A 26657-nucleotide genomic window follows, 5' to 3' on the forward strand; every position below is an offset into this window, starting at 1 on the left:
TTGTTCGTGTTTGGTTTTTTTCCTTGCTGGCTGGTTGGTTTTTGAGAATCCAAAGGACGCAAAACAGAAAAAAAACACAACTATGGCCTTATCTCGTATGTGCTTAAAATCAATACAGTGCACTAAAATGTTCCACTGTCAGAGGAGAATCACATGCATGGCATGTGGGAGGATCCTCCCCTCTCAATAGAGGGGAGGATATGGCCCATAGCTCCCTGGGGGGTGGGGCCCCGCCCCTCTGCCCCGAGGGGGTTGACCAGGACCAATGTAGTTATGATATTAAAATGTTATCTCAGGCTAATAATTCTAAACAAGTTTGACTCATTTCCTATGAAAATTGAGCAAAAAATGCTCATAAATGTGTTTTCCCTATATAAACTATAGTAAACTTGACCCCCTCCCCAGGGGGAAACGTGAGACCCCAGGGTCATATAATTCACAATTTTTGAAAAGGACCTCAAGACCTTTCCATCTATGAAGAGTTTGTGATTCTACCATTTCCAGAATTTCAGAAGAAGATTTTTGAAGTTATAGCCTATTTGACCCCTTTTGACCCCGCCCCTAAGGCCCCTGGGGGTCAATCATGGAAAATTGGTTAATAGGATTCAATGGCCATCTCATACTGATAATTCTGACAATATTTGACTCATTTCCTATTACAATGATCAAATAATACTCAAAAATGTGTTTTCCTATATAAACTATAGTAAACTTAACCCCCTTCCCAAGGGGGAAACGTGAGACCCCAGGGTCATATAATTCACAATTTTTGTAAAGGACCTTAGGACCTTTCTATCTATGAAGAGTATTTAATTCCATCACATCCGTGAGTGGAGCAGAAGATTTTTGAAATTTTAGTAAATTTTACCCCTTTTGGCCCCTCCCATAGCTCCCTGGGGGTGGGGACCATATAATTCACAATTTTGATTGGCCTAATGCCTTAGAAGGTTTGTGCAAATTTTCATTAAAATTGCTTCAGCAGTTTTGGAGAAGTTGAAAATGTAAATTGTTTACGGACATACGACGGACAAAAGGCGATTAGAATAGGTCACTTGAGACGAAATGTTGGGACGAAATATCGTTTACAATGGATGTGACAAGGTGTAGAAAATGTATCTTATATGAAGACCACGTGGTATAAAGGTCATCTGGACGTGACGGGATATTGTCAGATCTTTTACATAACGGAATGGTTATAAGGATCTGTATTGTATATACTGGGACGAAATGGCGATTTCAAATGATCTAGCAAGATAATCAAAATGCATTTGATCTGTACACGTGGTATAAATGTCATCCGAACGAAGGGTTAGAAACTGGTCTCGAGAAGAAGTACTAACCTATTTCTCGACTTGAAAACACAACCAACAATCAAATGATCTCGGGATCTGTATTTTAACTGAGCACATCTCTCGTACTCGGACATCAAATGTAACGGGGAAAGTATGGCTGTATTCGAACCCACAACCCCCGAACTGACATTCAGCTCTTTTAACACAACTATTAGACCAAATCGAGAACCGTCTCGCATAAACAAAATGGTGAAAAGCTCGTCATCGGTATGGAACCGAATTGGTTAGATAATTTGGGACGAAATTGTATTGGAATATGTTGCTACTGCAGTAGGCTGGCGTTGTGTAACGTACCGGCGGGGGTTGTTACCAAGGTATTACTTGGGTCCCTGTTATGAATCACCAACTATACTACAGCAGCCAATATATACAGATAAGCTAGGTTACAACCATCAACACTAGTCAATTTTCTATGTACAATACACGTTATCAATAAGCACAATACGACATACAGAGTACCTCTCTGAACTAAAGTACACCATGTGAAGGGAGACAACCCCTGTATGCGTATACAACCACTATAGGTACACAGGGCGCAACACACCTAGTGCTGATCACGGCCCTCTATAACACACATACGGGACAAACGAGACTGATGCTACGACCCTAACAGTACCGGACAGTACTAACACTACACACTGACCCAGAATGTGGTCACTACAACTCGGAGTCTGCTGACTGCGAGCATTGTCGCTAACACCAGTGTTGACGGTCCTACTCACGACCTACCTATGTCGTGAGTCGTGAGTGTTCACGATTATCTACAATAGTCGTGAGATGATGTTGCAAGTAACTCACGACCTATGTGCCTCAACGCACTTACTGAGGTTACAATATAATAGCTATGAACCACAATGCTCAGAACACGATAGCTACTTTTATTAATGGAAGTCCCTGGCCACGACACCGATCAAGGCAATGCTTATTCAGCAACTTCTGTCTTTCAGTGCCAATAACCAATAGATTATATGCAAGAGATCTTACCAAACGGACGACCAGTTCCCAGAATGAAATCACTCTCGTGTGCCTGCTGTATTTATACTCTGCGAGGGAAACAACGCCATCTATTGTTAATCAGGAAAACGAGTCACTAAAACGCTTTACTGATACCGTCCTTACATGACCATAGCTGTTAATAGGACGTTAATTAATCAACAAACAAATACTGATACCATTCTTAATGAAGCACCTGATCGGCATCGATCACCAAAACACTCGTACGGGGAAACACACACATTACACATGCGATGCAAAGGTGAGGCCTACTTTCGCCACAGTTGTATCGTTTGAGCTATTAATACTATGACTTTATGATGTCAACTAATCACCAGATATTCAATGTGGTGAACTATTGAATGACATTGAGAAGCTGGATGGCCATTCTCGGAACAATCTGGCTTTCTCGATTCAGTCCAATCCCCCTAACTTGTTTGTTTGTTTGATTTATTAACGTCCTATTAACAGCTATGGTCATGTAAGGACGGCCTCCCATGTATGCGGTGTGTTGCGTGTATGTTGTGTAGGTGAGTGTACTGGGAGACTGCGGTATGTTCGTGTCGTGTCTTCTTGTATAGTGGAACTGTTGCCCTTTTTATAGTGCTATATCACTGAAGCATGCCGCCGAAGACACCAAGCAACACACCCCACCCGGTCACATTATACTGACAACAGGCGAACCAGTCGTCCCACTCCCTGTATGCTGAACGCTAAACAGGAGCAGAAACTACCACTTTTATAGACTTTGGTGTGTCTCGGCCAGGGGATAGAGCCCAGAGCCTTCCTCACAGGGACGAACGCTCAACTCAAGGCTAAAAGTGAGGCGGTGCCAAGGGAGGCATTAGAAAAGATAAAGTCAGTTAGGCAGAAGAGAAAAGATAAGATCCTAAATTTAGTCGCCTATACGATCATGCAATAGGGGCAGCAGGTACATTTCTAACGCCCTACCTGCAGGGCCAGTCCCCCTAACTCCTAACGCCTTCCTTTATAGACATACATGGCCCTTCTGTTGTGTATATAGGTTGTTATGTGGGTCAAGGAAGTAATATCAACAGTTATTTTCCATATAGACATATGTATGTAGGATACGAATAAGTAGTAAATATTGTAGGACTGTCATGTGCTATTAACGGGATTCAACCCAAGACTTTAGACATGTATCACACAACACCATTGAAGGTTCTATCGCCATGCGATCTCTTTATTACCAAGTGCGCATGTTCAAGACATTTACATAGAACATGAATGATTCACGCCTCTCGCTTAGTCTCACACATTTAAGGATGCACACTCCCAATATTACAAACACTACATCCCTCCTTTTTAGGTCTTCTGACCCGAAGGTTCAGGATCACATATAGTCGTCATGTTTCGTGTGCCATGCGTTAACTTTTCACAGTGCGATTTAGCTGAAACTTACATGAAATGATCCTGACATGGTCCCGACAAAGAGTTGTTATTTTTGGGGTTGATCCAAAATCCAAGATGGCCGCCATTTTGAAAACACATTTTGAACTTCTTCTCAAGTTCTACCAGTGCGATTTGGCTGAAACATGCATGAAATAATCCTGACATGGTCCCGACAAAGTGTTGTTATTTTTTGGGTCGATCCGAAATCCAAGATGGCCGCCACAGCCGCCTCTTGAAAACACATTTTGAACTTCTTAAGCTCTACCGGTGCGATTTGGCTGAAACTTGCATGAAATGATCCTGACATGATCCCGACAAAGTGTTGTTATTATGGGTCGATACAAAATCCAAGATGGCCGCCTTGAAAACTCATTTTGAACTTCTTCTCAAGTTCTACTTGTGCGATTTGGCTAAAACTTGCATGAAGTAATCCTGACATGGTCCCGACAAAGTGTTGTTATTTTTAGGGTCGATCCGAAATCCAAGATGGCCGCCACAGCCGCCATCTTGAAAACACATTTTGAACTTCTTCTTAAGTTCTACCGGTGCGATTTGGCTGAAACTTGCATGAAATGATCCTGACATGGTCCTGACAAAGTGTTGTTATTTTTTGGGTCGATCCGAATTCCAAGATGGCCGCCATAGCCGCCATCTTGAAAACACATTTTGAACTTCTTCTCAAGTTCTACCATTGGGAATTGGCTGAAACTTGCATGAAATGATCTCGACATAGTCCCGACAAAGTATTGTTACATCTTTGGTTGATCCCAAATCGAAGATGGCTACCATGACACTATATCTAATTAATATTCTATATGTTAAGGCCCTTGGGCCTCTTGTTTGAAATAAAATTTGTTGAAAGAAATTGAAAATGATCCTGACATGGTACTGACAAAGTGACACCATATATGATTAATTTTACTATTGCCAAGGTAGTCGGATGACCGTTAAGGCCCTTTGGGCCTCTTGTTTCCGAACTTAACATTTCTCTATGAATACTAACATTCCAAATAGCACTTATAAAAATGAAAACAATTCTATCAACGCATTTACTTATTATATAACCAGTATTAACCACACAAAATATGAATTATGCATTTAAACAAAGTCTTGACTAGAGTCTCTGACTAGATGTCCATAGTATATAATGTCTTTCATTCGGAACTTCGTTTGTGAACTGGTTATACCTAATCATAAATATATAATAATAACTTTACATTTTTCATGTAACTTAACTGAAAATAAACACATTAATTCAACCTATAATGAAATTGTCAAATTTCTTTGGCAAAGATCGCTCTCTCGTTGGCCTCTCATACACTTGTATAGGTTTTGACCCTACCTCAGACTCACTTGGCATACATGGGATTGGGTCAACATCAGAATGTGGAGTCATATAGGATTTCTCATATATGTCAGCAGATTCAGCCATCGGATTTGTATTGTCGCGCGACTCGAACTTCTTGACACGAGTGCTATTTCGTTTATACTGAACGCCATCCAGCCACGATTCGACAACAACACTATTTCCCCTTTTCTCAACAATTTCCATAGGGCTAGGATTGAAAGTTGTAGAAAAATTATTCTCACGGTCCTGTTTAAGGAGAACTTTGCCGCCCTGCTTTAACTCGTTTTCCCTAGCACCCTGTTTTGCATCAGCGTATGCTCTACCTTTCTCTTTTCACTCCGAATCTCTATCTCGGACCTCAACATTAAGTCATCTGTACTATACTGATGAAGACCTGGAAGTTTTGTACGTAACTTCCGTCCATACAGAAGTTCCGCAGGACTTACACCTGTCGTGCTGTGTGGGTTAGCACGATACATCAAAAGGCAAGTATTTAGGTCGTCTTTCCATGATTGACCTTGGGCATAAGCAATACGAATACGCTTCATTATTGACAGATTTTCACGTTCGACTTTCACAATAAGCCTCAAAATGCTCACTGATAAATTGTGGACCGTTGTCTGTCTGCAAAGACTCTGGTAATCCAGGTGTCAGAAAAATTTTGTCTAACATCTGTGTAATCTTTTCCAACGTTGTAGACTTTGTGACCTCAACCTCAAACCAGCGACTGTAGTAATCTACGACTACAAATATATTTTCACCGGTTGGCAACAGACCTAACAGATCGGCAGCGAGATGTTGCCACGGTAACGATGGTAACTCGCGTCTTGTCATTGGTTTGGGTCTACTCGGCTGACTGACTAACTGAAAACCGTAACACTCCCTACAAAATTTCTCAGCTTCCCTATCTATTCCAGGCCACTTTACTGCTTCTAAGCCTCGCCTTCATACCAACTATGCCGGGATGACCTTCATGTGCTAACTCAAGGACGGGATTCATCAATGACCTTGGAATCACTAACCTAGTTCCTCGTAAGACTACTTGTCCTATGGCGCTAAGCTCATTTCTGACTGGTAAATAAGCTTTATTTTCAATTTTGTGCCATTGACCATTTAACAGGCACTCTCGAATCTCAATCAGTTCGTGATCGGTTTCAAACTCACGTTCAACCTCTCGGGTTGTCATAGCAACTAGTGTCGCTTCCTTAGCAACAAACCTTACATACTCTTCTGATTCATCTACTAACTTTAGACCAACGATTGGTTCCTCAGACTTCTTCAAAAGTCGCGACAGTGAATCAGTGATATTCCTCGGTCCCGGAATATATAGAACACGGTAACGGTATGGTTGTAATCGGAGAACCCACCTTTCTATCCTCGCACACGGTTTGGATCTAGTAGAGTAAATAAATACACTCCCAACGGTTTATGGTCAGTCAACAACTCAAACTCCATACCATACATGAAACCTCTCACAGGCCCATACAATGGCCAACGCCTCTTATAACCAGGACAGCTAAATATCTTTGATTTTTTTTGGACTCACCTATAATGAATTAAACCCTCCTCCAGCAGGTATCATTTAAAAGTCTAGTCAACTTAACACTTTGATTATACATAGTTGTACATGTGTGATATCGATAAGCAATCATACACGAAAAAATTTCCCCAATTATTTTTTATCATATAACAATATTCTGATAAATTTTAATAAAAAGCTGTCTTGAAAGAATTTTATGATTGTTTTAATACCAACATTGATAACAATTAAATACCAGTGGTCATTTGTATTGTCCTAATTATTTATTAGTTTAAACAGTGCACATGAGTGATAATCAAGAATATTAGTCAAAACCAATCATTGAACATTAATTAACTGAACCAACGTGCTACGAGGCCATTGGCCTCTTGTTTTATTTGTTCTTCTTGTGTCTTGACAAAGGGGCAGATTGCCTCGAAAATTTGACAATCTTTTGTCTACACTGTTAGAATTACTTCTCTGCCCTATATATGTTGTTATAGTGATAGTCAAAGGGAGATAATTTAGTTTGAATCTATTACGAGTTATTCCAGTTCAATGTGTTCTCTTGTAACATGTGTAGAGTTCAGACAAACATTTAGAACAGAGCAGACATGTTTTATGTACCTGCTCCAATATTTAGGCGAACTCAGGAGACTAATCACAACACAGCACGTGAGGTAAATGGAGGAAGTTGTAATGTTTTAGAGGACGAACTATTACGCGGAGCTGGCTTTGGTGCAAACCCTTTGACCCAAGACCGAGTGTTCGATATAGCTGCTCTCATGACCTTGGCATCATCACTGCCGTTAGGACGTTAATTAATCAAACAAACAATCATCACTAGCACATATTTCATCCAACAAAGAGTCTAGCGCCTGCAAGATCTCGGGTTTAGTTGAAGCGAGAGTCCTAGTGCGCAACTCGGTCCCCAACCTCTGCTTGACAAGATTAGGGAGTTCACGATTTATTAGTTTAAGCCATGTTAGTACAGCCAAGTTTTCAATTGTAAGGGATAGTTCTTTATCATCATCGACTTCCTGGCCGTGATAGGTGATGCCCATGTCCCGCCAAAGTAAGTTATCTTCGATGAACGCAGTTATTCTTTGAAATAGGTCTTCTGGCATTTCATTAGCTTCAAATTGAATAGCGGCGCAATCGATGAAATGAGCGCCTGTGGATTGAAATCCAAAATGAAGGCGTAGAGGGAAGTGAATTCTTAAAGATGGTACCGCGTGAAATTATAGGGCAAAAGTTAGCAATTTGTCCTAACAACATTTCTAGCACTATAACTTTCTGTCCACACGTTTTCCGTCGGGCTAAGGAGACCCCATCGGCGCCGTCAACAAAACCTCTATGGGTGTATCTCTGGACTTTTTCTGCCATTGTGTCCCTTCGACTGGGAATGGAGCGAAATTAGCATCTAGTGATAATGTGTAAATCAGATTCTGTGGAAGTTGTAATGGAGGCGACGGTGACAAACAGAGCCGAATCCGGACTTACATCCTATAACAAAACTGGCGCTGCATTATTACAAGATGTAAAAGGAGAGCGAGTTTCCCCTAGCCCTCTCACTACACTACTTATGGTGGAGAATCTTAAGCCGGGATTGTGAGTTTTTATGATAATATAACTTTTCAACTGTATGGCCTGTGTGGCTGGCAAGTTTTACTCGTCGTTGCGTGCCATGTGCTTTTGAGCGGGAATGACCTTTTGTTATTTTTAGCTCACCTGGCCCGAAGGGCCGGTGAGCTTATGTCATGGCACGGCGTCCGTCGTCTGTCCGTCCGTCCGTCCGTCGTCCGTCCGTCAACATTTCCTTTAAATGGCTACTAGTCATAGAGTTCTGGATGGATTGTAACCAAATTTGGCCAGAAATATCCTTGGGGGAAGGGGAACAGAACTTGTATAAATTTTGGCTCTGACCCTCAGGGGGCAGGAGGGGCGGGGCCCAATAGGGGTAATAGAGGTAAATCCTATAAATCGCTACTTGTCCTAGAGTTCTGCACGGATTGTAACCAAATTTGGCCAGAAACATCCTTGGGGGAAGGGGAACAGAACTTGTATAAATTTTGGCTCTGACCCCCAGGGGGCAGGAGGGGCGGGGCCCAATAGGGGTAATAGAGGTAAATCCTATAAATCGCTACTTGTCCTAGAGTTCTGCATGGATTGTGACCAAATTTGGCCAGAAACATCCTTGGGGGAAGGGGAACAGAACTTGTATAAATTTTGGCTCTGACTCCTCGGGGGCAGGAGGGGCGGGGCCCAATAGGGGAAATAGAGGTAAATCCTATAAATCGCTACTTGTCCTACAGTTCTGCATGGATTGTAACCAAATTTGGCCAGAAACATCCTTGGGGGAAGGGGAACAGAACTTGTATAAATTTTGGCTCTGACTCCTCGGGGGCAGGAGGGGCGGGGCCCAATAGGGGTAATAGAGGTAAATCCTATAAATCGCTACTTGTCCTAGAGTTCTGCATGGATTGTAACCAAATTTGGCCACAAACATCCTTGGGGGAAGGGGAACAGAACTTGTATAAATTTTGGCTCTGACCCCCAGGGGGCAGGAGGGGCGGGGCCCAATAGGGGTAATAGAGGTAAATCCTATAAATCGCTACTTGTCCTAGAGTTCTGCATGGATTGTGACCAAATTTGGCCAGAAACATCCTTGGGGGAAGGGGAACAGAACTTGTATAAATTTTGGCTCTGACCCCTCGGGGGCAGGAGGGGCGGGGCCCAATAGGGTTAATAGAGGTAAATCCTATAAATCGCTACTTGTCCTAGAGTTCTGCATGGATTGTAACCAAATTTGGCCAGAAACATCCTTGGGGGAAGGGGAACAGAACTTGTATAAATTTTAGCTCTGACCCCCTGGGGGCAGGAGGGGCGGGGCCCAATAGGGGTAATAGAGGTAAATCCTAAAAAATTCTATTTGTCTTAGAGTTCTGCATGGATTGTAACCAAATTTGGCCAGAAACATCCTTGGGGTTAACAGAATTCGTATAAATTTTGGCTTTGACCCCCCTGGAGGAGAAAGAGTGGGTCCCAATAGGGGAATAAGAGGTAAATATCCAAATTTCTTCAGAAAAGAAACAATGAACTTATATTCAGAACATTACTTGGCATTACAAACCAGGTGAGCGATACAGGCCCTCTGGGCCTCTTGTTCTCTGACTTGACAGTTGATTATTGCCCATTTTCGTCAATTTAAGTGATGTGATTAAAATTTACGTTTTGATTATCTGACATGTTACCTAGAACGTTAATATTATTGACTTTATGCTGTTTTAAGGAAAGGAATTCCTTGTACTGATTAGTTGCCGAGTGGACCTTTTTACATTACACAGGTGTTCACGTGTGTATTATAGAGTGTCTATTTTCCTAGTTTGAGTCCCTTTTCAAGTATTATACTGTGATATTCCTCCAATGGCTGCCCAGGATGCCATTTTAAACGGTGAAATGAAGCCGATTCAACTAATAAGGCACGATCAAGGGAATCTGTGACTATGTACTTCTCAGTTCCAATATACAAGACACAACACGAACATACTGCAGTCTCCCAAAACACGCACATCGCACTTCACACACATGACCCTAGCTATTAATAGGACGTTAAATTATCTAACAAACAAACATCTCACGAAACGCTCTCTCTAACTGTGTCCATGAGGACTTTGATGCTGAATCCAAAGCATGAAACCATATAGGTGCTGGTCCGATAAGGTGCATATGGAAAACTGCTATTTTCCTCTGTCGGGAGTGATCAAAGTGAAGTCCATTGAAGGCTATATAATTTGGTGCCTTCCTCATGTGTATAGCCTTCGAATTTCCGCATTGGGACCCTGTCAGATATTGGTGGAATAACCAAAGTGGAGAAGTAGATTGTCTAGGGTATCCCTGTTTTCATTGACATTAAAAAGTCTCGTGGACGATTTTTAATAAGTTAAGAAGGGATATTTTGTTATCATAATGTTTTTTTCTCTCTTTTTTTTTAGGTCACCTGAGACGAAGTCTCAAGTGACCTATTCTAATCGCCTTTTGTCCGTCGTTGTGCGTCGTCCGTCGTGTGTTCGTAAACAGTTTACATTTTCGACTTCTTCTCAAAAACCGCTGAAGCAATTTCAATAAAATTTTGCACAAACCTTCTAAGGCATAAAGCCAATCAAAATTGTGAATTGTATGACCCCCACCCCCCAGGGGGCTGTGGTTCGCCCGTTTTCAGAATAAAGTGTCCGGGTGACAACACTAACATACCGCAGTCTCCCAAAACACGCACTAAACACACGCTACACACTGCATACATGAGAGGCCGTCCTTACATGCCCCTTGCTGTTAATAGGTCGTTAAAATAATCAATCAAACAAATGATAATCCGATTAAGGGTCACGTTCGGACGACCTTTACTCCGCGTGTAATTCAGATCAAATGCATTTTCTGCACGTTGCTCTGTCAATTGACAACGCCATTTCGCCCCAAGATACAAATACGATTAGCTTTATTGTGCTCTTTGGGCGAGATGACTACCTACACTTTTTGTTTGTTTGTTTGATTAATTAACGTCCTATTAACAGCTATGGTCATGTAAGGACGGCCTCCCATGTATGCGGTGTGTTGCGTGTATGTTGTGCGAGGTGCGCGTTTTGGGAGACTGCGGTATATTCGTGTTGTGTCTTCTTGTATAGTGGAACTGTTGCCCTTTTTATAGTGCTATATCACTGAAGCATGCCGCCGAAGACACCAGGCAACACACCCCACCCGGTCACATTATACTGACAACGGGCAAACCAGTTGTCCCACTCCCGTTATGCTGAGTGCTAAGCAGGAGCAGAAACTACCACTTTTATAGACTTTGGTGTGTCTCGGCCAGGGGACAGAACCCAGAGCCTTCCTCACAGGGGCGAGCGCTTAACCAAAGGCCAAAAGTGAGGTGGTGTCAAGGGAGACTCTAGGAAGAACAAAGTAATTTAGGGAGAAAGAAAAGATCCTAAATTTAGTCGCCTTTTACGATCATGCAATAGGGGCAGCAGGTACAATTCTAACGCCCTACCTGCAGCAATTTTGCGCCACGCAGATACTGGCAGCAGCAATTGGATTAGACATTTAAAAGGACAATCTGGGTACAGATGTAATCTGATTAAAATACAGATCCTTATCATCACTGCGTTAGATAAAAGGATCCGACAACACGTTTTTAACAATCTGATCGAAATACAGATCTTTATAACCAATCCAACGCAGTGATAATAAGGATCTGTATTTTAATCAGATTATGACTGTCATAACCCCTGACATCACCTGAAATGCTCGTGTGGTGGGGTGGTGAAGAATTTCTTTTGTCTACCTATACCGGAAAAAAACCTGCTGAAGAGACTGACAAGTCACCGCATTTCTAGCAAGTCACTGTACATGTTGTGCTTTTTTAAACTACGGAATACTACCCACGCTATATATATTATATAATGTCTAGAGTGAATATATCAGTCTTGATCGTCTATGTTCATAAACGGTATTTATGTATAAGTACATAAATTTTGACTCAAACGCAAAAATATACCGCAAAAACTAAAAGAATTTATTTAAAAAATGGGCCTATGGGATATAACAGCTGTGATGTTGACTCTCAAGCAAATGACATAGCACCAAGATCATGAACTAGAATTTAGTTTTCACTTAGCCAATCATAAATGATGTAACAATTTAAGTCAAGATGTCCACAGCTGAAATACCCCCAGGAAGAAAGAAAAATATCAAATGAGTTAAATAGCTGGGTTACATAAGTATGGTACGTATGTACCTGATAATTTAACAAAAACATTCTTAACGTATATACATACAAAAAACTACCTTTTGTACCATAGGGACCAAAACAGATGATGCATGATGCTGATACACATATCAAACAAAATTATGTGACAAGACTACAGATAATTGTACAACTATGTGACAAGAATGAGTTACAGTAAAATTGATGACACATTGAGTAACTGCGGTTGCCACTAGACACTATTGAAGTGATGGAAACTGTGATTACCACAAGACATTATCAAAGGGCTGGAAACTTGGATTACCACAAAACACTATCAAGGGGCTGTCAACTACGGTTAACACTAGACACTATCAAAGGGCTGGCAACTGCGATTACCACTAGGCACTATCAAAGTGCTGGCAACTGATTACGACTAGGCACTATCAAAGGGCTGGCAACTGAGATTACCACTAGGCACTATCAAAGGGCTGGCAACTGCGATTACCACTAGGCACTATCAAAGGGCTGGCAACTGTGGTTACCACTAACACTATTGAAGGTCCAGCAACTGCGGTTACCACCAAGATACTAGTAAATGGCTGGCAACTGCGGTTACCACCAAGATAGTAGTAAATGGCTGGCAACTGCGGTTACTACTAACACTATCAAAGGTCTGGCAACTGCTAAACCATTAGATATTAACAACATGCTTGCAACTGCTTACCACTAGACATTTTCGAAAGGATGGCAACTGCAATCCATCACTACTCATTATTAAAGGGCTGGCAAGTGCGGTTACCACTAGTGATACTAACAAAGACTAGCAACTGTGGTTACCACTAGATTCCAGGAAATGGGTTGCAACCGCGGTTACCACTAGATATTAAACAAACAAAAAAAGACTGTCAACTATGGTTACCACTAGACACTAGAAAAGAGATTGGCAACTGCGGTTACGACTACACACTAGAAAATGGGTTGGCAACTGCGTTATTGTAACGTCGACCGCCTACATGTTAGCGACGACAAGACGTGTAAGTTCTTTTTGGGATGAAATGTGGTGCAATAAACTACAGTGGAACCTCTTAAAACCGAACCTTCTCAAAACCGATCACCTCTAGAAACCGAACATGATGTCATGTAAGGAATGAATTCCTCTGTATTAATAGTATATAAAACTTCCCAAAACCGATCCCTCCCAATTCCGAATACCGGACCGTTTTTGAGATCGGAATAGTCAAATGTAACTAAAATACACTTCTGAAAACCGGCCTTACCTGAGCGACACCAATAGATTGCATTGAGGTCTGATCAACCGACCGTGAAATACACACATACCTGTACCATAGTTGTTGCATGCCATGTCCTTGGCATGTATACCGATGAGAAGGCTATAGGTACACAGTAATTATACCCGAGATGGTGGTGTAATTATTTAATCATGACTATTGTTTAGATATCTAACGAAGGTTTACTATGTGCACGCAGTTTGTTTACTGCAGGAAAACAAACAGAGCTAGTAATAAAGAGAAAGTTTCGTATTCAAATCACACGTTTTTTTTATTTACATATGTAGTTGTCGGATAACGTAAATTATCTGTATGAAGAAGCCGAAGCCACGTATTGTTTAAGAAAATGACTGTCATATAATGACCGGCATCGACTGATCATCGTGTAATTAGACCATATAATTTGATTCTTGAGGTAACCGGAAGCGATTGGTCGTATGTAGGTTGCAGACGAGAACATCCCAAAGAACATTCACGCAACTAGGGACTGCGTCTGGCACTTGGAGCTTTTCGAACAACACCTGTGAAGAGTCTCCATGTGGAAGCTAATGAACCATCTCTAGACGATCGACGAAAGAAATTATCCTTACAGTATGCTGCTCAACTGAAATCCAATCCCAAAAACCCCGCATTCCATCTTGTATTTAATCCACAACACCAAGACATATTCAGACAAAATCAAAAGCTCATACCAACATTTGGCATCAGAATTTCAAAGTTTTTTCAGGAACTAAATATAAATTTCGACACCATTGACGAGTACACCATATCGGATGTACCACCATGGCTCATTCAAACACCTTATATCAATTTATCTTTGCATGAGAGGGCAAAGTCCAGTGCATTACCCAAAGTACATAAATCCCCCTTTCGGGAGTGCATCAGGACTTTCCCTGATCATGTCAAGATCTACACTGACGGCTCAAAAGATGGTGATAAAGTTGCGGCAGCATGCTGTACATCTAATCACTGTTCCTCTATCCGACTTCCAGATGTTGCCTCCATTTTCTCTTGCGGAATTTTTTTTCTCTGCGGAAGCTTGTGCTATCGGTCTGGCTCTTGACCACATCGAAGAACACCGCATTGAAAAGGCAATCATCTGTTCAGACTCTCTTTCGGTTCTTCAGGCTTTGAAATCAAGAAACCCTAGAAATACTCTAAATTCAAAATCTTTTAATCCGAACCTTTCGATTATCTTCTAAAACTCAAATTACTTATCTCTGGATTCCCAGTCATGTGGGTATTACCCTAGTGTTCCACTATACAAGAAGACACAACATAAATATACCGCAGTCTCCCAAAACACTCACCTCGCACAATATACAAGCAACACACCGCATGCATGGGAGGCCGTCCTTACATGACCATAGCTGTTAATAGGACGTTAATTAATCAAACAAACAAGTATTACCCTAGTGGAAAAAAACACTGGTATTCCAGCGGTAAAATCTGCCGGTATTCCACTGGTATGCCATTGGTAATTCCACTGGTATGCCAATGGAATTCCACTGGTATGCCACTGGTAAATTCTGCCGGCATTCCAGTGGCATGCCAATGGTATTCCAGTGGCATACCAATGGTATTCCAGTGAAACCAATGGTATTCCAGTGGCATACCAATGAAATTCCAGTGGTATTATAACAACATTCCAGTAGATAAGAAGATATACCATCAACATCACAATGAAATACCACTGGTATATCAATGGTATACCAGTGAAGTGCCATGCATTTGTTAAACAGTGACAAACCACATATCCATGTCAACGTCATATTAACGTCCTATTAACAGCTATGGTCATGTAAGGACGGCCTCCCATGTATGCGGTGTGTTGCGTGTATGTTGTGCGAGGTGAGAGTACTGGGAGACTGCGGTATGTTCGTGTTGTGTCTTCTTGTATAGTGGAACTGTTGCCCTTTTTATAGTGCTATATAAGCATGCCGCCGAAGACACCAAGCAACACACCCCACCTGGTCACATTATACTGACAACGAGCGAACCAGTCGTCCCACTCCCTGTATGCTGAACGCTAAGCAGGAGCAGAAACTACCACTTTTATAGACTTTGGTGTGTCTCGGCCAGGGGACAGAACCCAGAGCCTTCCTCACAGGGGCGAACGCTCAACTCAAGGCCAAAAGTGAGGCAGTGCCAACGGAGGCATTAGGAAAGATAAAGTCAGTTAGGAAGAAGAGAAAAGATAAGATCCTAAATTTAGTCGCCTTTTACGATGGCAGCAGGTACAATTCTAACGCCCTACCTGCAGGGCCAAGCACGTTCTGGTGATCTTTCAAATTGGCCAATCAAATTACTGTTTCCAGGAAATTTTGGAAGTGAATTTCAGGAACCGAAATAGTTTGAAAGTCAGAATTATTTTCTTTAATAGTACATCTCAACGAAAGCTTGCTTCATGGACCTTACAGTAATTACACATTATACTATACCCGAAACAATGATCAAGTTCTAATTTTCTATGATGAAATTTTCAATGGTATTAGAGGATTTTATAAGATGAGAATCAGTATTTTGGTGATTTTAATAAATGATTATTGACCCTAAGCTTGATTGTTAATCTACAAAAACATAAATAATCGCAACTAAATAAAGTAATTAGAATGTTAAAAATGTATTTTGGTATAATGACACAATATGAGAAATGAATCCTGTACTAAAAGGTTCACCTGGCGTATAAAAGAACCCACATAAACTGGCTAGACTAGATTATATTCTTAAACATGATAGTTTTTACCAAGGTTCTCACATCTTCAGTCAATTGAAAACCAGGGTTTTACCGCTCGGATCACTCGCCTTCTCAGTAACCCATATGTTTTAAAAATTTTCGTGGTAAAGGTTTTGGAAGTTCAATAATTTTTTCATTGTAGTGGTCAATGGTTTAAAATCTGATTTTAACAATAGATAATATGAAACTACAGTATAATCCCATGGTTGTATCATGCTTTTTAAACTATCAATCAGACCTTGAAATTCTTATAAATTTGACATTAATGAAATTTTTTTTGGATAACCATCATGATAAAAATTAGGGGTAAAAAATTCAACTCGAGTCCAAATCCAAAATCTGATCTAACGACTTAATGGCAATTCTGGAGAAAATACCATTAATAAATCTAAATGATTAAACATTTTAGAAAACTCAATCAATAACTAAGACCATGTTCATTTTATATTTCACGGATCTGAGAAAAAAATTCAATTGAAGAAGAATTAAGAAAACATAAAAATAAATGGTAATAGTTATACTTTGGCCAAATGGATTAACTCCCTAGAAAAACCTAACTATTTTTTAATTTAGAATCCGTAATTATGACAATAAAAAATAATTATACAACCCTTAACCAAAAGATAATGTTTAACAATTGTTAATGATCAAAAGAAATTCTTACCAGAAACCTTAAAATTTTTTGAAAACTTGATAAGCAACAAATTACAAGTTACATGAACTTTGTTAATCTTTCAACTTTTATCCTGATTTTGTACCTAAATTATTCAGTCAAGCAACTGGAAATAACTCTATATCGATAGGTATTTTGTTCTTTAAAGGATAACTGAAAGATTTTCAAATACGCATTATGGTTAAAATGAAAAATAATAAAAAAATGGTTCGGATATTGTTTTACCCAATTCTTTAAAATATTTTTTAAATATTAGGACATAAATTCTTATATCTTTAAATTACACACATTTTTCACTGATAATCCGAACTTTTCAATAATAAAGAAATAACAAGTGGTATCATCTATTGAATTATTACACATTTTGAAGGTACAACAAGTTACGGACAAATAAAAGTATTCAAGACCTATAATCTTTTCCAACAATATTTATAATTATTAGCATCTAGTAAATACAATAGTACAGATATTAAAAAGTGCTAAATAAACTTTACCACAATAATTTATCTAAATTAATTGGCAACATTTCAAACTGGTTTTATTGATCGACCTACAATAGGTGAAAATACAAGGATTGATCTACGATATTATGTGCAATACACTGAGGAAAACAATATCTGGCCTCTTGACTTTTAATTGATTATCGAAAAAGTCAGAACTCGATTCTGTTACATGAACTTCGTTTTTAAATAGAACTCTTGATTATTTTAAATTTATTCTTAAAGTCCCAACATTATAAAATGGATTAATACCTTTTTCAAACCAATACATCAAATATCGGCTAAATAAAACATCTAAGCATATTTGTTATGTTGAAACAGATTCCTCTCATAATAGGTTTCATTTTACAATTTTAATCTTATGTGCTGAAATTTTATCAATCATACTTAGAACATAAAAATTGTAAACATAAAGTATATTACATTGAAAACAAATCACAAATTAAATTGCACATTTTGTGATCCACACATCTGTAATTTTAGATGGCTCTTGATAAAAAATCTTTTGATAAACAAACGCTAAACCTTTTTATAAACTTTTTTGGTGTATACTGTCATTTAACAAATGAATACTCCAAGACCCAAAATAGTATGGATTTCAATATGAAATAAGTTTAGTAATAACAATTTGTAATAATTTTTTTAGATTAAAAACTTTGACGCTTAACCTATTCCATTAATACGATGTAGAAATCCTGTCAAATAATTAAGTTAAATTCTGACAAGATTGGACTTGTAAAAAACTCAAATTTTGACATATTTCAGCCTGGATCAAACAAAAGAATCCTTAACCAATAGGATAAAATAGTTGTTATTAAATCTTTACTTATATCACATTAACCATTTATTTATCGCACTGACTTCCAATGCCAGACGATCGATATATCAACAATATTTGTTACGAATTTACCTTGGTGTGGAATAGTAAACCTGATCAAGTGAAATTTAGGACAACTTAATCTTACTTTTTACAATAAACAATATTTATTTTAACTGTAAATGTCTTGAAGCAGTATCCTTGCCTAATTGGTAAAATAAAACCACATCAAATTTGAACATAAAGCTCATAAAATTTTGATAATGTCAATAGTAACTTAAAAAATAAACAACAGGTTGACCTTGTATAAATATTTTGATAAACAGGCCCATATAACCTCTCGTCTAACCGGAGTCTGAAGCCAGAAGTAGGTGTGTTGCAGTAAAAAAAAGGAAGAAAAGAAGAGCAAAAAACCTATATTCAAGCCACCAGGACCTTCTCCCCCTGGATACGAGATGCAAACCCACGGCAGAACAGGTTTGCTTCAAATTGGAGCTACTGTGAAGTGGTGTGCATCCGCAAGAGACCAGTGCAACCCAGTCTCGGGACGTGGACCCAGCTTTCATGGAGACCTAAAAAATCACACTGTACATGTGCGTTGTAATATCTAAATATTTTGAAGTGTTTTGTTAATTGCTCTTATTTTGACATATTTTGGGATCTAGGCTGACATTATAATACTTCAATGAACACCTTGTCAGGTGAGTGCAGTATTTTATATTTAGTTTGACAATGTTATCTCCTATTAGAATATTCCTTGTCTGTTTACGTTATAGTCAAAATGGATCTCGCACGTGGAAAGAAAGTATTGAATTACATAGCATATACTTTTAATTTAACTGTATATATCCTTTATATGGTTTTCCTAGAAACTTTATTTGAGAAAACAGAAAGTACTAACCATTTTATTATCATTCACGTCTTGGGTATTTAATGCAGTAGATCTAGAGCCGGTGAAGTGTTAGTAATGTTACACCTTGAACAACGAGCGTTCGACTGATTGCACATATGTGTGGTTCACGCGCTTTATATAGGGGTCGGGTACCAAGCAGAGTTAAAACAAAATGGCGACTGTGAGGTTGTGCCATACTTTTTGTGGCATCAATAACCAAGTGTCCTTGAAGCCTAGTATTGGGCCTACATGTAGCATGCTCCAATGAAGGATTACAAAGTTTGTCAATGCTTGACCAATTCATCAAAGGTCACAGGTGTCAAACAGGCCAATAATTATTTGATAAATTCTCCTCAATAAATAGTGGACCTACATGGAGGGCTACCAAGTTTGCTCAAATGAATGACCTTTACAAATTTATAATGATAAAGATTGTGTATTGCATGAAAAACTGAACAAAAATATAATATAAAAAATACCTTTGAATCTTACATGTTACTCTATTATAACAATATGGACTGAAAGTACCAGGTAGTGTGCGTCTGATTCGGGCTCATGTTTGCACACTGAGATAAGCACAATTAATAAAACAGCTAAATAATCCCTGAAGTATGCTACACAAAAGCATGTAAAAGTTAGTTTGTAACATTTGTGTCGTGTAATAGTGTACTACCAATTATGGACTTTCAGCTCTCAGTCATAATTAAATTTTACCAAGGCTGTATAACACCATATGGACCGAATCAGAGATCTCATTTTAATATCAGATATGATCTGATCTAAATCTAAGATAACTAGATCTAAGATAACACTTTTATATCTAGATCTAAGATAACACTTTCTATGTATTCCATGTTACATTTGTTTCATTATAACGGTATTTCGTACGTACGTATACCTTGTAAGTACGCCGTACCGTAACGTTTAGCCTAGCCACTGTACTGTAAAGTTTTGACATATCATGATCTCGCAACGACCATCGGGTTAGTTGTAATCAATTCGCCGTAAACCATGTACCAACAGCGCGATTTCGCCAGATTGCAAGTGAAGTAAATGTTACCTAAAACATCTAAACAAATAATGACATCGGTATAATAGTGTGACCGACGTCCATTTATACAACAAACATTAGCCTACAGATCGTTTCGTGACAGTAACGTTACCCCGTTGGGGCCCCTTCGTGGGTATGTTGCGGAAAAGGCATACTTTCACGAATTTGTCAGTGGGTGACATATCTTTTTTCATAATTCCCAAATGATAAAGACATATAAAATATCATCTGAAGCTTGAATATCAAATAACATGTTTAAAAATATAAACTAACGTACCGTATCGCTTGTGTTACTTTCAGCCATCGTGGTTGTGTTTACTGATGAAACTGCCTCGATTTCAAATTGGTCACGTGATAATTTTAGCGCTAAATATAGGCGGGGTTTCCCAACTTTACCGAGTGGTCAAGCTGGACATTGGGATCGACTATAAATATGAGGATAACACAGAAATGTATCTGGGAATGTTAAAAACATGTACACTCAACGAAAAGAAGAACAGTTTCACTGTGATGTCCCTTTAAAGAATTTCACCTCTTATATATGTTCACTCTGTGAAATACATGCTTCTCTCAGATTTAAGCATCTAGTTGAAATCACTTGTATAATCCATTATTGAAATACCTATACTTTGAATTTTATTTCTAAATTTGTCATTCGAATGTAATTATGACAGGTCATTTATACTTTCACTTTAATAAGTAACATCATGACACCTTGTACAATGTTGCTATAGGTAATGTTTTGCATAGGGCCATATACTGTACCTTACATTTTGTTTTTTTCACATTTGTAGTTAAGGTGGCTTATGATATAATTATCTCCATTGGATAGTGTAACCATTTCATTCTATTACTTGTTTTTCTTCACTATTGTTCGTTATGTTCATTGATCATATCTACTTTGTACATCTTGTAAGTCCTCATTTTGAGTTTTCCACTCTCATGAACCCACGCTTAAAATTTTGATAAAATTTTAATATTTTTGGGGGCGGATGTTCTGTATTAGTGTATACGGGTGTCATGAGAGGGGAGATAACTCGTATGAGCATATAAAAAAAGTTTGTTATTACCTCCCTTTATGTGAACTCTCCAGAAGGAGATAGTTTTTGTAATGGAATGGAGAATAAATGTGACGCATAACAGATGGAGGAGTTTCTCGTCATTTTCCCGTCCGAATAAACCCTCACAGCAGCCAAGCGAGTCGCCGACACTGGGCACCTGATTACCCCCTTGCTGCAATACAATGATTAGTGTGGTTTTACACACACAGTGAGGCCGGCAAAACTGGTGGTTCCAAGGAGGTGTCTGCTTGTTGCTTGCGAAAAACCTCTATTAGGAGATCACCTGATCCCAAAGACTTAACAGATTTGACATCGCCGGCAATGCCTTTGATGCCCTTTCGCAATATTAAGGGTGATAAACCTACAGTGGTCTTGCTGCTCGGTGTAGAGGACATGACCAGAAACTGTGGAAATGTGTTTGTTGTACCGCTTTTTGTTTGTTGATTTGTGGTTGATTCCTTTTGGTGAGATTTTGGATGTAGTTCTTTTGTTTGTTTTGGGAAGCCATCTTTAAGAGTTTATACTATTCGCTAGCTGTGCCCCCACCCACCTCGGAGCCCAACAGGGGGACACTCATGATGACATGGATATCCAGTGTCAAAGTGCCAGGGTTACACTTATATCAAGTTTGGCTCTAAAAAACACAGATGTGTATACATATATACATTAATGAAAATACATTTCTTCTTCAATTATTTTTTTCCTACAGATGAAACAATGCCCCAGGTCACAAGGGATCTCCCCACTCCTAACACGGACTCAACAACCAATATCCTAACATCCACCAAGGCCAGTGACTCCAATGGACCTACCACCAAGGCCCTTGACCTGGTCATTTCACACCAGGTCACAATGGATCTCACCACCCCTAAAATGGACTCAACCACCAATATCCTTACCACTACCAAGGCCAGTGACTCCAATGGACCCACCACTAAGACCCTTGACCTGGTCACTTCACAGCACTATCCAGAATCCACATTTGATGGTGTAACTTTTGATATGCACATTAATCATAACCGATATAATCACAGCAATTGTCACATCGTTTGATATGACCCTTAATCAACCAAATAGCAATCCATTGTGTCTTTTAGTTCTAATTCCCTATACATAGCATTTTGATAAAATCAAAGTACTGAAAGTACTGGGACTTTAGCCTAAAAGAACCGTTACAAATCGAGAATTCTGATTTGATTGATAACATAAATGATAAATCTCAATGTACAACAGCATGGCCATCAATTGTTGTCAAGTTGCAATGGTAAAGAAATTTTATATATATAGAGTTGGGACCAAGGGGCGAACCAATCGTCCCACTTGTATTGATATAAGCAGGACAGACATTTAATCAGATAACCGACTATAGGTTTATGTGAGGTCACAGCATATTCACAGCAATTGTCACATCGTTTGATATGACCCTTAGTCAACCAAATAGCAATCCATTGTGTCTTTTAGTTCTAATTCCCTATACATAGCATTTTGATAAAATCAAAGTACTGAAAGTAACTGGGACTTTAGCCTAAAAAAACCGTTACAAATCAAGAATTCTGATTTGATTGATAACATAAATGATAAATCTCAATGTACAACAGCATGGCCATCAATTGTTGTCAAGTTGCAATGGTAAAGAAATTTTATATATAGTTTTTTAGAGTTAATTTTCTATTTCCTTCTACTCAAAACAAAGAACATGCGTTATGCGCAATCTGATTGAAATACAGATCCTTATTATCACTACGTTAGATAAGAGGATCTGAGAAAATCCCATTAGGGGTCATGTCCAGGTGACCTTTGGAAATGGCCAATCAAATTGCTACTTGCAAAATTTTGACAGTGAATTTCAGGGATGAAATAATTTGAAAAAACTGTCAGAATTATTTTCATTCAAGGTGTAGAAAATGTATCTTATATGAAGACCACGTGGTATAAAGGTCATCTGGACGTAACCTCCTACGGGATATTGTCAGATCCTTTATATAACGGAATGGTTATAAGGATAAGTATTTTAATCAGATTGGCGTTAAGCGATACAATAATCCAAAAACATTGCAATTCCTTAGATAAATGAATTTGATATTGGTGAACATCATATCATACACATCATGTAAATTCCCAGTTGGACAACTATAAATTCCAGGTAAAAGTGTTGTATTATAAATGCAAGCACTCTATCATAAGATGAAAATTTACTTCATTATTGATAAACAAATAACAAATCACAAAGTAGTGTCGACCATGAGTCAATGATTTATAAATATTTCCTTCTCTCTTTCTTTTGAGAAAATGGCAAAAAAATGTAATTTGTCACTCCAGATTTTGTTATGTGTACCTTGTATTTATCATATCCTTTAAATCCCTTTATGGCAATCTTCAATTTACTCTGACAACATTAATTGGATAGTATCCTATATATAACTTCTTCGTGCATCCGTCCTTAAATGATCATAGCTGTTAATAGGACGTTAATAAATCAAACAAATCTTCGTGCATATGCATATTATTTCTTTCATTCCTGCATATTTAATCGATATTGATTGAAAGGCTTTTTTGTATCATTAGCAATGTCCATGAAGCTAGAGCTTATCATGAAATTTGCCTCCCTCTAGTTGGTATTTATATTGACTATGAATGCCAACTGAAAGCCAATGCTTATATTAATATTTACAACCTGAACTCACTCAAGGTTATCTGTATTTTACACATTATCATAAGCCACCTATATATATATATTCAATTTTTTTTATATTCATATATGATTTTCATATGTATTTGAGGAAAAGGCAAAAAAGATGATTTCAAGGCCATTACAATAATCATAGAAATGATCATGCCGCACAAGTATATATGGATTTCATGATTTTAGTGACACCTCCAAAGTTGCATCTTTGTTAAGATAGCGAGATGCAAACAACATATTTCATTTTGAACATTAGTTTTCATAAATGTTAGAAGAAAGGAATTTGTAGACCATAATTTGACTTCATGGTCTGAATGTATGTACTTGTTTTACTTATAACCATAGATGTAAATGTTATATTTTTTACTGCCACAAATGCTAATATAATTCAAAATGATTTTTAGTTTTAATTTATGTTGATTATATGACATTACCATGGTGTAAGATACACCAAAGATACACCATTCTGTTTTTACTATTATCATTATAGCATTTTGAGACCGTAACAACTACAGCACCAACCTCAACAACAGTCTCAGCAACAATACCTAGCACTGTTGGAAATGCTTGTTTGTTTGTTTGTTTGTTTGTTTTATTAACGTCCTATTAACAGCTATGGTCATGTAAGGACGGCCTCCCATGTATGCGCTGTGTTGCGTGTATGTTGTGCGAGGTGCGTGTTTCGGGAGACTGCGGTATATTCATGTTGTGTCTTCTTGTATAGTGGAACTTTTGCCCTTTTTATAGTGCTATATCACTGGAGCATGCCGCCAAAGACACCAAGCAACACACCCCACCCGGTCACATTATACTGACAACGGGCGAACCAGTCGTCCCACTCCCTGTATGCTGAGCGCTAAGCAGGAGCAGAAACTACCACTTTTATAGACTTTGGTGTGTCTCGGCCAGGGGACACAACTCAGAGCCTTCCTCACAGGGGCGAACGCTCAACTCAAGGCCAAAAGTGAGGCGGTGCCAAGGGAGGCATTAGGAAGGATAAAGTCAGTTAGGAACAATAGAAAAGATAAGATCCTAAATTTAGTTGCCTGTTACGATCATGCAATAAGGGCAGCAGGTACAATTCTTACGCCCTACCTGCAGGGTCTGTTGTAAATGCATCCATAGGAGTTTCAACAAATGTTTCGGAAGCAAATTTTCCATCAACAGCCAACATTGCTGCTGAACTACTGAGACAAATAGAGGCAAAAGGCTATGTGACAATGCCCACAACTCCAAATGCTGGACATATGAATGTAATCACTTCTCCTATGGACAGAGGCTCCAGTCTTGCAGAAAATGCTAGACTTCAACCTGCGGCAGCAACTGGAACTCCACCGATTCCGGCCACAAACATTGACTTTGTGCCTCACGTTACTACCACTAACATCGAATCTGTGCCACACGTTACTGCCACACACATCCAATCTGTGCCACACGTTACTGCCACACATTACTGAACTTATACGAATTTGGGACTTCCACATCCCAGGACCTGTTCCAGATCCTTCAGCAGGCTTGCAACAACCATTAATTAATAACTTTAGTGGTGAGAATGTGCATGTTGCTGTATTTCCCGACCTCTAGACATGCTTTTGGATGCAAAAATTAAAGGCAAAATATTGGCTAACGAGTTTATTGAATTTAGTGCTTTACTTCAAAAATCACCCGCCCATTATCAGTTTAAGATTCAGATTCAGGGCTCTGAATTAGCCATTGTCCCTCAACAAAAGTAATTTTCAATTAAACATTTTTGTTTCAATTTATGTTCAGGCCCATCCTCAGGCTATTTCATCTTTGATCTTTTATGAAATACGCCGACATCATCCATACGCTGACATCATCCAAACGCTTAACAGAAGGTCGGGCATTGCTGCAGCTTTATATTATGATTCAAACTACAGACAATGGCATCAGATGTACCCTAATGCATGCTGGGGAATATGCATTCTGAATTCTATTTGGAGGTCACAGCCATTGGTCTCCGCAATAGCTTTAAAACACAACAAAGCCAACAGCAGCCCTTTCTTGGCAAACACCCAGCACAATGCCCAAAGGTGTGTGCTGGCCATACAATAAGACAGGGCTTTGTCGTAAAGGCGGGCGATGCAAATTTACCCACGTCTGCTCCACTTGCGTTCTCTACCCACCACTATTTGCCTCCCAGTCTTCCTCAGTTACTTGGAGGGTTTCTTTGTTGTTTGTTTGAGTTTTACGGCCCATCGACAAATAAGGTCATTTAGGGCCAAACTACAAGTCATGCATTAATATCAGGATAAAAGATCAGGGTAAGAAAAGGCAGGTAATGACTAAAACACAGATTGTAAACGTTTATTTGATAAAAAAAGGTTTGCATGGAATAAAATAGTTTTGGCTTAAACACATGTGAAAACTCATGCACACAGTTGATGAAACGATGAAATGTTGAGTTGATACGATGATATGATATGATGAGAAAACGTTCATATTTTGTTTAAAATACCGATTTCTTTGAGATAATTAAAAATACGATTATGTCTCACGGCATGAAACAAAGTGTACATGTCGGAGACATCGTAGTACTTAGGCCATAGTTGTGTTTTTTTC

The 26657-nt window shown here is 38.9% G+C and overlaps 2 protein-coding genes and 1 pseudogene across 2 annotated transcripts; 2 read left to right on the forward strand and 1 right to left on the reverse strand.

The window, feature by feature from the left end:
• Nucleotides 1-5013: 5013 nt before the first annotated feature.
• On the reverse strand, nt 5014-5940 carry LOC138306561 (uncharacterized). Its single transcript, XM_069247004.1, has 2 exons — nt 5672-5940; nt 5014-5314 (listed from the first exon to the last, which is right to left on the reverse strand). Exons 1-2 carry the CDS (start codon nt 5938-5940, stop codon nt 5014-5016), a joined length of 570 nt encoding a protein of 189 aa, XP_069103105.1.
• Nucleotides 5941-22108: 16168 nt separating this feature from the next.
• On the forward strand, nt 22109-25531 carry LOC138306563 (hepatitis A virus cellular receptor 1-like). Its single transcript, XM_069247006.1, has 3 exons — nt 22109-22381; nt 24565-24643; nt 25242-25531. Exons 1-3 carry the CDS (start codon nt 22109-22111, stop codon nt 25529-25531), a joined length of 642 nt encoding a protein of 213 aa, XP_069103107.1.
• A 114-nt stretch (nt 25532-25645) lies between these two features.
• On the forward strand, nt 25646-26280 carry LOC138306564 (uncharacterized; annotated as a pseudogene).
• Nucleotides 26281-26657: the final 377 nt, after the last annotated feature.

This window comes from Argopecten irradians, chromosome 13 (assembly GCF_041381155.1).
Source record: "Argopecten irradians isolate NY chromosome 13, Ai_NY, whole genome shotgun sequence".
Classification (NCBI taxonomy): domain Eukaryota; kingdom Metazoa; phylum Mollusca; class Bivalvia; order Pectinida; family Pectinidae; genus Argopecten; species Argopecten irradians.

What these genes read in the sequence shown, in the direction of transcription:
- LOC138306561 (XM_069247004.1), bottom strand. Translation starts at nt 5,940, where the DNA reads ATGACAAGACGCGAGTTACCATCGTTACCGTGGCAACATCTCGCTGCC. An exon ending in GCTTATTGTGAAAGTCGAAC is followed by an intron (nt 5,315 to 5,671) that starts GTGAAAATCTGT and finishes TTTCAATCCTAG; the next exon opens with CCCTATGGAAATTGTTGAGA.
- LOC138306563 (XM_069247006.1), top strand. Translation starts at nt 22,109, where the DNA reads ATGCCCCAGGTCACAAGGGATCTCCCCACTCCTAACACGGACTCAACA. An exon ending in CAGAATCCACATTTGATGGT is followed by an intron (nt 22,382 to 24,564) that starts GTAACTTTTGAT and finishes TTATCATTATAG; the next exon opens with CATTTTGAGACCGTAACAAC. An exon ending in TAGCACTGTTGGAAATGCTT is followed by an intron (nt 24,644 to 25,241) that starts GTTTGTTTGTTT and finishes TTCCATCAACAG; the next exon opens with CCAACATTGCTGCTGAACTA.